The sequence below is a fragment of the Nyctibius grandis genome, chromosome 13, assembly GCF_013368605.1.
Source record: "Nyctibius grandis isolate bNycGra1 chromosome 13, bNycGra1.pri, whole genome shotgun sequence".
NCBI classification, from domain to species: domain Eukaryota; kingdom Metazoa; phylum Chordata; class Aves; order Nyctibiiformes; family Nyctibiidae; genus Nyctibius; species Nyctibius grandis.
In genome coordinates, this window is record NC_090670.1 from 13,300,443 (window position 1) to 13,315,673 (window position 15,231).

General features: G+C 41.7%; 1 protein-coding gene across 1 annotated transcript in view; it reads left to right on the forward strand.

The window, feature by feature from the left end:
* Positions 1-1,029: 1,029 nt before the first annotated feature.
* The window catches only part of AFF2 (ALF transcription elongation factor 2), a 340,529-nt gene continuing 326,327 nt past the window's right edge, over positions 1,030-15,231 (forward strand). Inside the window, exon 1 of the mRNA XM_068411834.1 lies at positions 1,030-1,157. Coding sequence (XP_068267935.1) covers positions 1,111-1,157 — 47 coding nt within the window. The 5' untranslated portion in view covers positions 1,030-1,110. The remainder of the gene's footprint in view (positions 1,158-15,231) is intronic.

The following is a 15,231-nucleotide window of genomic DNA, read 5'->3' on the forward strand; positions in this document are numbered from 1 at the left end:
ATAAATATGACACATTAGTTACTGTTTAGAAGGCAGTTGGATACAAAAGCATGTGGGCAGGGTGTGTGAACCTGGGTAGAAAATAATTTGATTTAGGGGATGGAGGGTGCAGTGGGCCCCTTTTCCCCTTCCGTCGTGTGTGGGGCAGCCTGGGACTCGTGCTTGGACTTTCCCTGGGGTGGGTGGGTGAGCACGGTGGTCTGTGCAGGAGCGCTGCAGGGTGCCCCTGTCCTGCCTGATGCCTGCAGGTGAGCTGTGCTGCTTCCCATCACTCACGAGGCAGGCGGGCAGCGGGAAGGGCTCCATCCCAGCTGGCGAGCAGACGCTGCTCAGCTGGAGCAAAACCCCAGGAGCGCTCGGGAGGACCCTTCTTGTTCAGCCCCCCACGGCTGCCCGGGCCTGGGCTTTCCTCTGCCCCTTCCCCTGCCTTCGTGCATCTCCCGGTCAGGCTGACCCAGAGCGTTGTCCGTGCCATGTCTACGCCACATCTCCTGTCAGTGGGAGTCAGGTTTGTTCACTCACAGGAGTTGCCTTTGATAATTAAATTATAGGTGCCTATTTTGTTTTTTTTCTCCCCTACCCCCATTTCTTTCTCCCCCTGCCAGGACGCTCTCAGATCACCCCGAGGCGCGAAGCCGCGCTGCCTCCCCGCCCCATCCCCGCTGTTTCTCATTTTTCTGCAAAACTTCCCCGCGCACCGCGGCCGGGGGGGGCTGCCAGGCTCCGCCGGATCCCGCCGGTGCTGCCGCGGCGGCTCCATGCCGCGGCTTCGGGCCGCCCCGGCTCCTCCCCTCGCGGTGTGCGAGTGTGTGTGTGTGAGTGTGTGTGTGCGTGCGCCGGGGCCGCCGCCGCCGCCGTGCCTGCCTCTCCCAGCCAGGCAGCCAGCCGCGCCGCGCCGCGCTGCTGGCGGCGGCCGGAGCGGGCGGCGGCGGCGGCGCTCCGCAAGCCCGGGCGGCTCCGCGCGGCCCCGCGGCGGCCGCCGCTCCCCTCCGCGCCGCTGCCCGATGCCGGCCGGGCAGCACTAGCCGCGCCGCCTCGGCTCGGTTCTCCTCGGCTCGGCGCGGGGCGGGGAGGGGACACCACTTCTCTGAGTCTCCCCACCAGATCGTTATGGACCTATTCGACTTTTTCAGGGACTGGGACTTAGAGCAGCAGTGGTAGGTTTTTTGGGTGCTGTTTTTTGGTGTTGTGGTTTTTGGTTTGTTTTTTTTTTTTTTCCCCTTCTTCTGCCTCTCCACCCCTCTCCTTCCACCAGCTGCCTCCTTCCTCTCCTTCCTGCTCGCTCCCCCGGTGCCTTAGCCTTTGTTGAGGGGCGAAGCGCCCGGTGCCCGCCGGGGAGTGGAGCCGCGCCGGGGCCGGCCGGCTCCGGCCCCGCTCCGCAGCCGCGCCGCCGGCTCCGCTGATGGGGAGCACCTCGCGGTGCGCCGGCTGCGGGGGGCGAAGTTGGCCGGAGGGGGAGGAGAGGCAGGGGAAGCGCTGAAATGTGCCGGGGTGCCGGCTGAAATAGCAACAGCAACCACCCCCTTCCCCGGGCAGGGAAGCGGTGTGGAGAGGCGATGCTTCTTTCCCCGGGATCGCGGCTTTGCTAATGTTGTGTTTACTGCTGTCAGTGACAATATTCCTTTGACGGGGAGAAACGCAACTGTAGTTTTGCTGTGTGTCACAGTTCAGCTGTAGCCCTGTTCGGTGTGGGGGCTTCTGTTGCTGTTTTTTGCTGGTTTCCTATTCTGGATGAAGCGTTATTGAAGTTACTTTTGGAAGTGGGAAGATCAGTCCCCGTGATAGTATAACAGGTCTTTTTTTTCCTCTCTGCCTCTTTCTTTTCTCGTCTCTTTTTTTTTTTTTTTTTTTTTTTTTTTTTTAAACAGTGGGGTTTTAGGTTTATATTGCTCTGCACATAGGGGCACACCTTGAAAAGGTCGGTGCATCTATTAAAGTGTATTGTAAACTTGTTACCAAAGTGAATGTTAAGGAATTTTCGATGGGTGACAAGTAGCTGGGAAAGTTAGAATTTGGGTAGGTATTTAGTCACTTCCCCGGCTGGTCAATGAGATTATGCTTATTCTTTGACTGGCTTTATTGGTTCTTTCTCTACTTTTCAATTTAGCAAATATAGTTATAATTCTTTAACTATGCACCGTGAAATTCAGTGGTTGGTTACTGCTTTGTTAAATGCTTTTGGGCTGGCGCGCACTTTGCCAAGAAAGAAAGAGACTGAAATACTGTATTTTGTGATCCTAATCTCTAAATGTCACACGGATTGTGTGTGTGTATGCATGTGCATTTGTACCTCATGTTTTGCAGAGCGTTTACTTTACTTTGTTGATAATATAAAGGTATGTCTAGGAAAAAGATAATATATTTAGTTAATAACTATCATTTTGCCAAACACAGTCTAACAGTAATGGTTGCAAATCCAAAATAATCAGAACCAAATACCTGTCACATTCTATTTTACAGCAATTTGGAGTAAATCCTTGGAACTATAAATTACACTTTATCAATATTAATCTGTAAGGAGGCGTTTTGGATCATGTGCGTGTTTTATCAGCTCTGCATAAACCATCGTATTACATCTTTGAATAGCCATGCTGTTGTTATTTAAAAGTAATAATCACAATAAAATTAGTGCTCAATTAAATATTATGCTTCTACCACACTATCTTTACTCTGCTGCACTAATTTATTTTGCAGACAACTGATAACCACCGTATTACTACTCAAATAATATTTGCATACAATTTGCCTAATTTATAGTGTGGGTAACATCATTAATTTAATAGAAGCTGTTACAACCCAATATGTGGGTGTAGTTCAAATACTAAGCACACTATAGGTATTGAGTTTTAATGTTTGCTTAATAACTTATTTTCATTTGACTATGGTTTTATGTGGATTTAGGGATGTGCCTCAAAGAAGGGAACTCTTGTGCCTCTGTTTTTCCATGAAAATATGAACATATTGCCACTCATTCTTGAAAGTCTGTTTCCTTGCTTTTGTACACTGAAATTTATAGGGTTTAGTGTTTTTAGGGTCCATGAGGAAAGAAGATTTTTACTTTGACTGTTTCAAAGTGTTTGATATCTACACAAACTCCCTATATGGCACAGGCATTCACACACAATTACTTATTGTGGAGATCAAGTTGGATTTGGCTTTTAATAATCCAATTAGTATCTGCAAGTGCACATGTATATAATATGTAGGTACATAATCTACATGTATACACAAACATTACGTGTATTTTATTGTACATGTAAAGATTTCTGTCTCTGACAAGTAGTTGTGTTGCTTAAGGAGAGTTGAATTAACTCATCTGTCCATAAATATGTTCATGTGTGTATATGTAGTATGTTATATGTGCATCATCTCTACACACCCAGAAATATGCATGCTCACCCATCAAGATTTATTAATTTTTCTCTGTGTATCCAATATGGTATGGTTGCTTCATAATATTTACAAATAAGTACATATAACATGATGTGTGAATTGCTGCTGCTTCTTTTGAAACTGACCTCCTTCCTTCTCTCTGTAAACTGGTCTTTGTAAAACGTGTTTCACAAGCGTTTATAAGGCAATTAGGGACCCTCTTCTGCATTCCTTGCAAACCCAAAACTTCTGCTAATCTGTGCTGCAATCACCAAGAAGGCAAGCTCAGGCCTACAGCGTGTATGTGGGTGTTTGTATGTATTATCTGTATGCAAAGTACAACAGAAACATAGTTAGCCTGAGACAGCTAAAAAAAAATAAAGCTCGGGCAGAAGTTTTTTTTATCCGATGAAAAGGTGTAAAGGTAACACTTTCTATGCATTGCTGTTATATCAGGAAATGACTCCCCAAAAGTTTTGTGCTGATGGGAAAAATACAGTTAATTCCCCCCCCAATGGAGGTACATCTTTGTGTCACTTTTTGGACTGTATTTTGTCAAGAGCTGTCAGAGTTGCAACGTGCGCTGCCACTACATGTGTTCTTAAATTCTCACCTGGCATTCTGGATGATTAGTGGGAGCTTTGTTTTGATACCGATTGCAGAATCAGCCCTTTAGTTTCCCATATTAGGAGAGAACACAGGAGTATAAGAATGAGGTGTTTCATTGAACCTTCATCAAGAATGCTGTTGGGAGGGTAGCTGAGGGTTGGTGTGGGGTTTTTTGTTAACTCTTAGCTAAAATATGTAAAATAAGGCCACAACTATCCCAGTGGATGTTTTGCCAGACTTGAAAAGCTGGAAAAAAAAACCAAACACAAAACAATTTAAATGAATCTAAACTCTGGCTGAGGTGAAAGGGCCAAAGCTAAAGTCTGCTATGATTCCTGGATGAATAAGAAACGTTCACCTGGGCTTGCATTTAATATGAGCCATTGTATGAGGGAGAAAGGAAGGGAGATGGATATAATGAAAAGCTTGAATGCCTGTGTGGGCCAAGGGGACCACTTGCTGTTAAAAATCAAATTTCATCTTTTAAATCACTTTCCACGCTTGTCTGTGGTAACCAAGTAAATGAAATCTTGAAGTGTCCTGGGACCATGTGGCTAGATTTGAACCTGCTTATGGAGTAAGGTGGTGCCATTAATCAGCAGCTGGGAAACAACAAAACCCAACAAAAGCCCAGCCACCTCAGAATATATAGCTTCTCACTAACAGGAACAAAGGCGGGGAGATTAATGGTTTATGTTATATTTATTGTTGTTGGTATTAATATTTTTTAAGTCCTCCAATCTTTAAAAAAGTGGAAGTTGAGAAAATACTTAGCGGGAAAATGCATATTGAGGTATATAAAATGAAACGTGGCAAAGGGAATAAGATCAGCAGGTAAAAGTATCGTTGTAGCTGAGTGGTTGTGATGGGGCACACTGCTCGCTGCAGAGAAACAAGCCTCGTTTTTTTTCATGTATCACAAGTAGCCTAATTACAGCAAAACCAGCAAAACTGCCAGTTATACAGGAAGAGGCTTAAACTCACTAAACTGTTATATAAATAGAAAGTTCAAAGGTCTGTTTGTGGCTGACAAAGCTGAGAACAGGCCATCTGTGGGCCAGGTTCCTCTCCTGTATGAATGCAAAAACTCACTGCGTGCCACAGCAACGTGTTCTTTTGTCATAGTCCTCAACCTGGAGGGGGTGATCCTGCTCTCCAGACAAAGGTGAACTGTTTCACTTCCAGCCTTGGGTATTTCCCCCCCTTCACCCACCTTCCCCCTTCCCTCTTTGCCTTGTGCCTCTGCAGAAGACCTTCTCAGTTACTGTTCTTTCACCAGGGTCCGTAATAGCTCACTAAATGGAAAGTCTTCTGACTGTGGAAACAGTGTTGTGTTTCTGATGGGAATGTGTTAAATAGAGTAGATAGGCTCTTTGGGAATTAGATTGATTTTTTTTTTTTTTTTTTAATTTTTTGGGGGGGCTGATGGTGAGAGCATTAATATAGGAAAGTCACGTCTTAAATGGATTTGTATAAGGTTTTTTCTCCTTTCCCTTTCTTCTCCTTAAGAAATATTACAGTTGAATTGCAGTTACTTTTTTGGATTTGTATTACAGACATCCCCGAGTAATTATTTGAAAACGTTTCATTTTCAATTTGCTTTGAAAGTGTAAATGGATGGATTGTGTGGCTGCTGGTGGGTGGGTGAGGGGGATTAGATGCTGTCAAAACAAGCAGCTGAGGAAGACCAAAAATAGTCTTGGGCCAAAACCTGTGCTTGAAATACATCCTGATTTAGTAATTCTTCCCTGGCTGATATTGAACTCCATGGAGTGTAAATCTTAAAAGAATTTGGCCGTTTGCAAACATTAAGCTCACATCTATCCTATCAGGCAAAATTACTATCAGTTTAACAGCATTTGAATTGTTTTCCTAATGATTCATTCAAGAATTTAATTACTTTTAAAATATACAAATTGGGATGGAGAGTAGATACTTCAGATACTGTTCAGCTACTCTGAAGCCAGGCAGAACTTCAGAGCATTTAAGCTCTTTGTATGTGAATGCCAATTATATTGTTTGGGATTTTCTTTTTGAGTAAAAGATGGTATTATGATGCAAGTTCTTCAGTCTGGCAGAATTATTCCTTTTGTCTGTCTGACAAGACTGTCGCTGCAACCTGGAATTTAACTAAATAATAGAAGGGGAAAATGTGACATTCCGTAAAGCATTAAGTTAAATATACTAAATGATCTCTGAGAAAGTGGGTGAACACTGCTGGTCTTTTTGAGCTTCTTAGGAGTGAGAGAGTAAGCTCCACCATCATGGAAAGAGTGTTGTGGTACTTTTTGAGTTATGAGGCCCAAATTCTGTTTTTATGAGTCAAGCAAAATTCCCATCATGCAAGATAGTACAAAATTGGCTCTAAGCCTTAGAAAAAGCAAGTAGCCCTTAATATTAGCAGGGTTGATAGGCAGGTATCAAGCACACATATTCCAAGCACACAAGCAGTCCTAATGAAACAACTCTGATTTCAAGTGAAGTTTTACTGAACTGGGTTCTTGATCACTCTAACAACTAAACCCCAGTTCTCCATGTATTTGGTAATGGAAACGTTATTTTTGACTGTATAATACACATCCATTTGCCTGAAATCTATCAGAAGTTTTACATGATTGCACAAATAACTGGGCAGCGAGAAAGAATGCAAATATTAAATCTAATTAAAAAAAAATCCAGAAGAATTGCAGGAAACGTTTTGTACACTGAACCCATGAAGTACGTGGAATAAGCATCTAAACAGATAGACCCCATCCTGTATTTCCCTGGCGCCTTTAGTTTGAGGTAATGGAATTTCTTTGTGTCGAGGACTTGAAGGATTGGGCTCCTGGATGCTTGTTAAATGTATATAATCAATAAATACCATAAAGTACCCATGTCTTCCTCCAGCTTGGGCCTGAGCCAGTAGCCAGTGACATCAAAGGAGATGCTCCCAATTGACTTCAGGGAGTACTGGATTTGACCCTGTTTTGGCCAAAAGGCAGACTTCATGAAATGTGGAGCAACTCTCTAATGGCCAGGATCAGCAAGGCACTTTGCACACACCTAATAGTATGCATGTGGAAAAACTCCAGAGAGTCCAATTCTGAACCTAATTCAAATTTACTGTCTTTCTTTTGAGAAGAAAGAAAAGAAAATGGAGAGGAAAGCTTGAATCTTTTCTCTTGGTTGCAGTTAACAGAAGGGATTTTATAAAGCCATCAAACATCTATTAAAGTTGGAAACTGAAACTGTGCCACCACTCTGGGTTTTGCAATGTTACGAATTCTTTCTTAAGCATTGAAAAAGAACATAGTAAATCCAGTAATATGTCAAGTTAGTATAACCTTCCAGACCACTCATAATATGATGTAGTCAGGAAGTCACAACAGTGACTCGAAAAGACAGCTCTTTCATCCTTTTATTGTTACTGAATGTTCTATATTGATGCTTTGTAATCAAAATATTTGTTTAAATTGTTCTAATAGCTTTGATCAGAGGTCAGAAGGTACGTTACTCCTGACTAATGGACAACTGTAGAGATAAAAGAATGAGAGGAAGAATGGCAATGTGCATGTCAGTAGCTTTTAAGCTCCATTTTTTAATAACTTCTAATGATACAGTTGTTTGACCAAAGATTCTCACAAAGGTCATGTGATATTCATTCTGCATTTGTGAGTGAAGATTTTGGGGAATGAGCTGGGGGGTTTGTTTTCAAAAGCTCTGTACTGGAGCCCAGTCTGCAGAAACTTGAAAAGAATTGGATATTGCTCCTTAATTTCAATGAGACGGCTGTTGAGGGCAGTCAGTGCAATGGGTTTACAAGGTTGGGCTCGTAGTACTGAAAAAATAATGTGGAACTAGAGAGCTGAGGTAAGGGAATAAAACAAAACTTCCTGCAGTTAACTTCCCAGCTGTTACAAACAGTTTTATCATGAAGAGACTGTTTTTCAACTCGTACGTAGCAGATCCACACCATAAATTATTATGACTTTTAAACAAAGGTTTAGTCAGTAGTCTCTTCTTCTGTAAAACTTTGTATCACGTTTTAATGCCATTTTATGAATGTGTTCAAATCAAGCCACTGAGAAAAGAAAACTATTACTTGAGGAATTTTTTCTTTGTGACCTCAGCAGTTAATCTGTGTCTTTTTACTGGAGATTATCGATGAGTCCTGTATTCCAGGTGATTTTGGAATGGTGAGGTTTAAGGAGGGTTGGAGATGATACTGCAACTGGAAGCTGATTTTCCTTGTAGGTGACACAGAGAATGGGGGAATGCCATTTACTATGTACAGTGTGTAAGTCTTGTTTAGTGAGGAGCTATAGTTGGCAATTCAGATTCCTGACTCAGATGCTGCATGGTGCTACCAGTTATAATAAGACATGAATAGCCCACTCATAATTATATGTTTTTATAGAGGTGGGGTATTAACAACCAGCAAAGAAGAAAACAAGATAGAGCACCGAGTTAAAAATCACTCAGTTGTTCCTTTGACAAGTATTATAATAGCTATTTTTGTGTCGCTGTGGGTGTACATGGTGTTGTGGAATAAGTAAATTCTGTAGCTCGACGTTGCTTTCAGTGCCTGGGGCTCAAACCTGCAGATGTCTTACTGTTGAGACTAGTGCTTTTTTCTTATGGCATGTTGCATGGACTGTTGTAAGGATTTGACTGTAGTTTAGAATTTTTTTTCTTGGTCATTCAAGTGTAGGCCCTTATGATAGGTGATGGCGTCTGCATCCTACAAAGTGATAGACACCTAAAAGTAAGACTGGGTAAAAACAGAGCAGTGCTTGGTGGCTTGTGATCTGTGTTGAGAAGGTGGCTTCGCAATGGAATGCTTCTAATTTAAAATATTTTTAGGTCTGAGGGTAACAAACCATTATATAGGTCTACTTGTTATTTTTTCATCCTTTACTGTATTACTGGTTTGAGTCAAGATTTTACTTGTGAGGAAAAAAAGCAAACAACTGTCAGCAGAGAAAGCAAATGCAAAGCTTTAAATATAAAATCAGGAAATATAAAATGTCATTAAGGTTGCCAGTTCCCATTTATTTCAGTCTCATGTCATGAGGGAAACTAAGATGCTGCAGTAATATAGTCTTTAGGTGAGTCTGTTTCTATGCTGCTGTCAGTAGCCGTGCTTATATTTGAGAGTGTAGTATTCAAGACTTGGAAACATATATGCCTGTTGATTATGGACCTCTTTGTCTGCATAGAAGCCAGTGTGAGAGAAGATTTCAGAGGGCTTAATTTCAGAAGGTTGCACACTTTTTAGGTCCCTCTCCTGACCTTTCAGGTGAGTCACCCATAGCTTGGGGTAGCCAATTCATATACAAAAACTTTGGGCTACTCTTTTGAACGTGGGGGTGATTTTTCTTCCAGTTTCCTTCCTGTAGAACAATGGAGTGACATTCTTCCTGGTGTTTCCTATGAAGAATAATGATGAGGAATTATCTTCTCTGTCTACAAGTGTTTAAAAACTCATTAGTTAGGGTGCCTGAAAGAATTCCAATACAAGTCAGTGGGTGTGGTGAAGCTGATTGTAATGGGAAGCGGACTGAGCCCTGGGGCTGGTGGTCAGCAGGGAGGCAGAGCTGTAAAGAATACTGTGCATATGCTATAGTAAGCATTTTCATAGATCTCCTCTGTGGGAGAGGACAATGGCTTTGGAGCTCATATTTACTCAAAAAGCAGCCCTTTGATTTTCATGGCTTTATGCTTCATTGCACATTGGAAGGCCCATTTGTCTTCACCAAGCCTTTGAGGAGGGATAGGTGAAGGGATGGAGGCATTGGCCAACGACTGAGGGTAGCGGCTGCTCAGGGAAGGAGCTAAGTTGTCTTGCTTTTTTTTGGTAATACTTGGCAGAGTTGTTGTCCTTTTTAAGTTTGCTAAATCAAGATGAATATATATTTAGGAATAGAACATGGATTCTCTTATTGGCTCTGCCACTAGCTGCTTTACTGCCTTTGGAAAGTCACTTTGTGTCTGTCAAAGTGGGGCAAAGATATTTACATCTTTAGTAATTTGCCTTTTTTTTTGTTGTTGTTCGGGTGGAAAGCAATGAGAGAGAAGGGTGGCTGGGTAGTTACCTTTATCTGGTATTTCTGTTCACTTTTTCATCTTCCTGGGGGTCAGCTGGGTACTGTTTTTGACATTTTCTCTAGTCTGAACTTCACTCTAGCTATCTAGTCCTTCACTAGCTTGCTTGTACTGCATTACCTACAAGAAGAGCAAACAGTGTTGACGCAGATTGTCTATGGCATAGCTTATGCATTGAGATCCTGTGTTGGGTGCAACTTTTGTGCTGATGATATCAGACACATGTTTAGAAAAATGGGGTGACATTTCTGGCCACAGATCTTTCAAGCAGTGTTGGTTTGTCTCTGCTTTACCTCCTTTTGTAAAGTGAGAATAACATCTCAGAATTTTACTGGTAGACTGAGGTGTTTTGCGGAGCAGTCGTTGTCATTACCCCTTCTTATACATGGGGAAATGGAAAGAGAGGAGCGAAGTGACTTGCAGAAGGACTCCGGTGTTGGTCAGGACTGCTGTCAGCTGAGTTCCAGTTCACTGCTTGCTCACTTTGATATTTTCCTGTTCCACAGGGGTGTGATGAGGTTAAGTCCCCTTAATGTTTATGAATGTTTATGGTGACAGAGCAAGACAGGAACCTAGGCAGATATATTAGTAGGGGAAAGGCAAGCCTCTAAAGAGAAATGGTAGGATTTGGGCAGAGCATATCTGCAAGAAAAGGTAATCAAAGCAGAGAAACTCTTCTGAAGGGCAGAATTTCTTTACAGTGTGTATATTTGATACAATTTACCCTTTGGAGACAGAACGATCTTGTTACTCTAGAAGACTTGTCATTTCCCGGGCCTTATAGCAAAGCTTTGTATATGCAGCTGTAGCTTAAATAAACATCATGTCTTGGATGCTTCACTGAATAGTACATCCACACTTTTTAAGAAGCATTGTTGCTCTTTGAGCCAGCTGCCTTTGTTTCTAGCAGACCGCCGCTTTGTTGGTTAACCCTGGGCATGAGTTTTCTTCGCATATGTTATTAGACTGAACATATTTTCTATTTATACCACTTGGGGATACAAATTACTGCGTTGCGTTTAGCAAGCACTAGGAAGAGTACATCTTTGTGATGTAAAAAAAAACAAATAGGGGCAAAATTTTATTCGAAGGTCCTTTCTTTCAAGGTCCAAGGGAAAATAGACAGCAAAAACAATTGATGGTCTTTATTTTTATGTCCCAGAAATGCAAGAGGTATTTGCACATGTGTGTTTTAATAGATTAAGTTGGTGGAATTTGGTTCTGAAATTAAATATGGGCTTTTGAAGAAGGGAATGAATTTTAATGAAATCTTGTGTATCATTTTAAGGCAATTAGGGAGATTATTAGTAGCATACATAGTTAGAAGTATTGTCTTTGTGGCTTTGATGGTTGTCTGTGGGCCAGCAAAGTTGCACTGGAGGGCTGAGCCAAAGGCCACTGCAGCCGATTGAAGTTTTTCATTGATTTAGTAGGCTATAAAACATACTTAGTCAGAGCTTCCTTTGCTTTCTCACTCTGTTTCTGGAGAAGATGACCTTTACCTACTCTGTGGTAGAGCTCCAGAAATGTTATGCAATCTATTGCAATATTTTTGCTACTGCTCAGTCTTTCCTTTTCTGTTTAAAGAGCCCTTGCCCAAACTGCCTGTTCTTTTATGTGCACATGGAGGGTTCATAGATAAGGGAAGATAATTAAAGAGGATTTTGATACTTGTGTAGGAAAACACCTGTGTACTTGTTCAGAATCATACAGCCCAATCAGCAGGACACTGAGCATGTATGGATCGTAGACCATGACTAGATGTTATCCTCATCAGGGTAATAAATAATACACTTGCCTGTCACTTCACTCTGCCTGGTTATTTCCCCATTACTTAAGACAAGCTGTTGTGTGAGAATTTTGCCTGGCTGTAGAGTGCTCATGAATCTTGCAGTACATGACATGCAGACATCTAACAAACATGACTAGAAACTGCATAAAATACACAGACATAACACAGGAGTCATGTGTTTGAAAACACATTAGAGCTCCATAAATAACCTGATATCTAGAAGGCTTTTTTTCTCACGTATATCCATAACCAAGAGTATTCTGCTAGCTGCATTTCAACCAGATCGGGATTATTTTAGATTTTGTAATGATTCTCACTTGTGTAAACTCACACAATCTGCCTGCAAATTCAACTTCAACGATAAAAGGTCTCATCAAAAAACTGAGGCAAGTTAGAATGTTTGGTTAAGATTTAATATCTTTCTAACTAATTATAGCATGGTGTCAATATATGCTCTAATATCTGTGGAAAGAAAAGGAACATAAATGATACAGTTCCATTGTACCAGGTCTTTTGTAAACAATTAACGGTTAGGTGGATATCTGAAGCAAGGGCGAGAGAATTGATAAACCTATTTCAAAGGGCTTGAAAAGTTGAAGTGAATTCTAAATGTAGATTAGGAGCAAATGATGACAGCCAAGCCAGCATTACCTCAGTTGATTAATTTATAAGGATACTGGTCAATGATTTTAACCAACAGCTATGCATAGTAGAATCCTAATGGGATCTGTCTGTTAAGATTACATAAAGTAGAGCATTTGATTTATTTCATAGCTTTCCAACGCTCCACTTTAACTTCACACAAATAATGCATTAGTCACACTGGATAAAATGGCGTATTGAATAAAGTTGTGATTTTGTCTGCTTCTTATAATCTGATTTTTATAAAGGATTAAATCTGTTTTAGTAGTTTATTCACATCATAAAAGAGATTGTTGGTTGAATGAAATCTTTACATCTGCCACTTTCTATCTCATTAGAAAAGAGAGTAACATAAAGTTCCTCATTTCCTCCCAGTCTGTTTTATCCCCTGGTGTGCCCGAGTGTGTATATCTTCTGTACATGTTTGTGTATTATAATGTCAGTGTGTTTTCAAGGTTGTGGTTAAGACTGCGTCACAGCTTTGGGGGGTAATATGAGGGGTTATAAATGTTCTGGCAAAGAAAATACCCAGACAGGAACAAATGGGAGATGAGGCAAGGGGTGACTCTCAAAAATCTGAAAAGGATGGCTCTTAGCAGCATGGCCACATGTGTACGCATTGCCAGATTCAGCAAGGTATTTAAGTACACGCGGTACTTACCTGTGAGTATGCCTACGTCAGTGGACAGAAGTGCATGCTTAATGATAAGCACATGTTGACTTATGGCTGATTTAAGAGGACATGAAGGTTGGGCATTCCTGTAAACGTAAATGTGAATTGTCAGTTGTGATCAAACTGTCCAACTGTCATTAATCTGTCACAGTTCCAGTGGTTTTTCAGACATTCTTCTAATTCAAATGCATGGTTGTTGGTTTTATTAAGCTAAATATTTAATGCAAAATTACAAATTTAGGCATTTTTATCCATTGTTTCTGGAATGTTGGCTTATTGTTTGTGTATTTTAATTCCTTTTGTTTAAATGTGTGTCATTGACAGGACGCTGCCGTTACAACTGGCAGTTGTTTTCATGTAGACCTTTACAGTAGAGCAACAGATGATCTACTCATAGATGTTTTCTTATTTGTATTTAAGGTTCTTGCCATTTCTATTTGATCCCATTAAGTGTTTGAGGCCAGATTTGGTCTTCTGAACATGAGGTTCTCTTTGTTTCTGATGTTGAGCAGAGAGGTAGCATCCAGCTCTTTTAGTTGCCTTTTTAGTCAGAAAAGCAGATTCTGAGGATCTCTGTTCTCCCTTCTGAGGACTTGCTGAGGATGAAACTTCTTCATTCACATTTTCATTTGTTGATACATGTTGCAGTTTTACTGGCTCTGGCATTTCAATCTTGGCTCCTTTTCCCACATGCTTCAAATCAGTAGGAGTATTTTGATATAAAACGTGTAGTCAGCCTGTTCTGTAGAGCAAGGAGCCACTTGCAAGCTTTAGTTGCAAATGCAGTTGGAGCAGCTGTAGTGCCTGGGTGGGCAGGGAGGCTTGTGCTGGTCTCTGCCCATGCACAGGGCCTTGGGTTGCCAAAGTGTCGATACAGGATTATACCCATTTGACGCCCAGCGCAGGATTGGACCTGCCTCTGACTCCAGCAAGCTTCTTGAACAAGACTTTAAGAATCACATATTGTTCATCAGCCCACTTTGTTTTAGGAGAAATGACAATGGGACCTGGCTCTTTGCTCCTCACTGGCCATTTTCTCTGCAGCAGTGGTGCACTCACTCACTGAGCCGTACAGTCACAGCTGAGTCATTTTTTGCTTAAATTGTGTTCGTTACTGAAATTGAGGAAAAAAACCCTTTACTTGTCACGAAAGTGTTTTTGGTTGTGAGTACGTTCCCATGATGCAGAATGCTCCTCAAAAGGGCAGTAATGTTTGCTGAGGTGGAGATAGGTCCTACGCTGTAGTTTTTGGGGCCAGATCCAGGGAGTATGCATGGGTTGGTTTGCTGAGTTTCCATTTGGCGTTACTGAATGAACAGTAGTCTCTTTCTCAGCTAAATATAAGTATCTTCTGCAGCAGGTTTACCTACACACATGAAGCAGCTCTAATATCTCTGACCTTGCTTTAAAAATGGGGAGTCGTAAGAAGGAGACACAGCTCCAGTGTGCACTGGTGTGTAGCTCCAGTGGCACTGGGGAAGGTTGTTGCAGGTGTCTCGGGAGCCAAGGGAGCCTTCCCCAGTCACCTTCCTCCCCAGCAAACTGGGCCTGTTGGAGGGGTCATCCTGGAGCTGCACGTGTCTAGAGCACACATCCATCACTGCTGTTGGAAAGTGTCCAAACCTGGCACCTTCTGTATGCACAACTATTTACATGGAAGTATTTGTCAGCTTTCTCATTTATGTAGTAGCATAATTTCAGGGGTGGAAAGCATGTGTTGGTTACATACGGTTCTAGTTGCTATTCAAGAACGTGAGCTGATGCCAGACTCGATTTCATAATACACTGAGGACTAGTGCAACCTTCCAGCACTCGGTTAGCAAGTTATCCTGTGAGATGGTTACAGCATAAGTATTTAAATATGAAAGAGCGGTGCCACACTGTTTATTTTCTGTGAGGAGTACTGACTGTATCTCTGAATAAACAGACAACAGCCTTTTATGGGAGATTTTTATTGTGTTTTATTTGGCAGCTGTTTGTCTTAATAGGAATTCTTCAATAGTATTTATTGTATTTTGTGCTGGTAGGGGGGAGAGCCAAAGCAGAATCTGAGCAG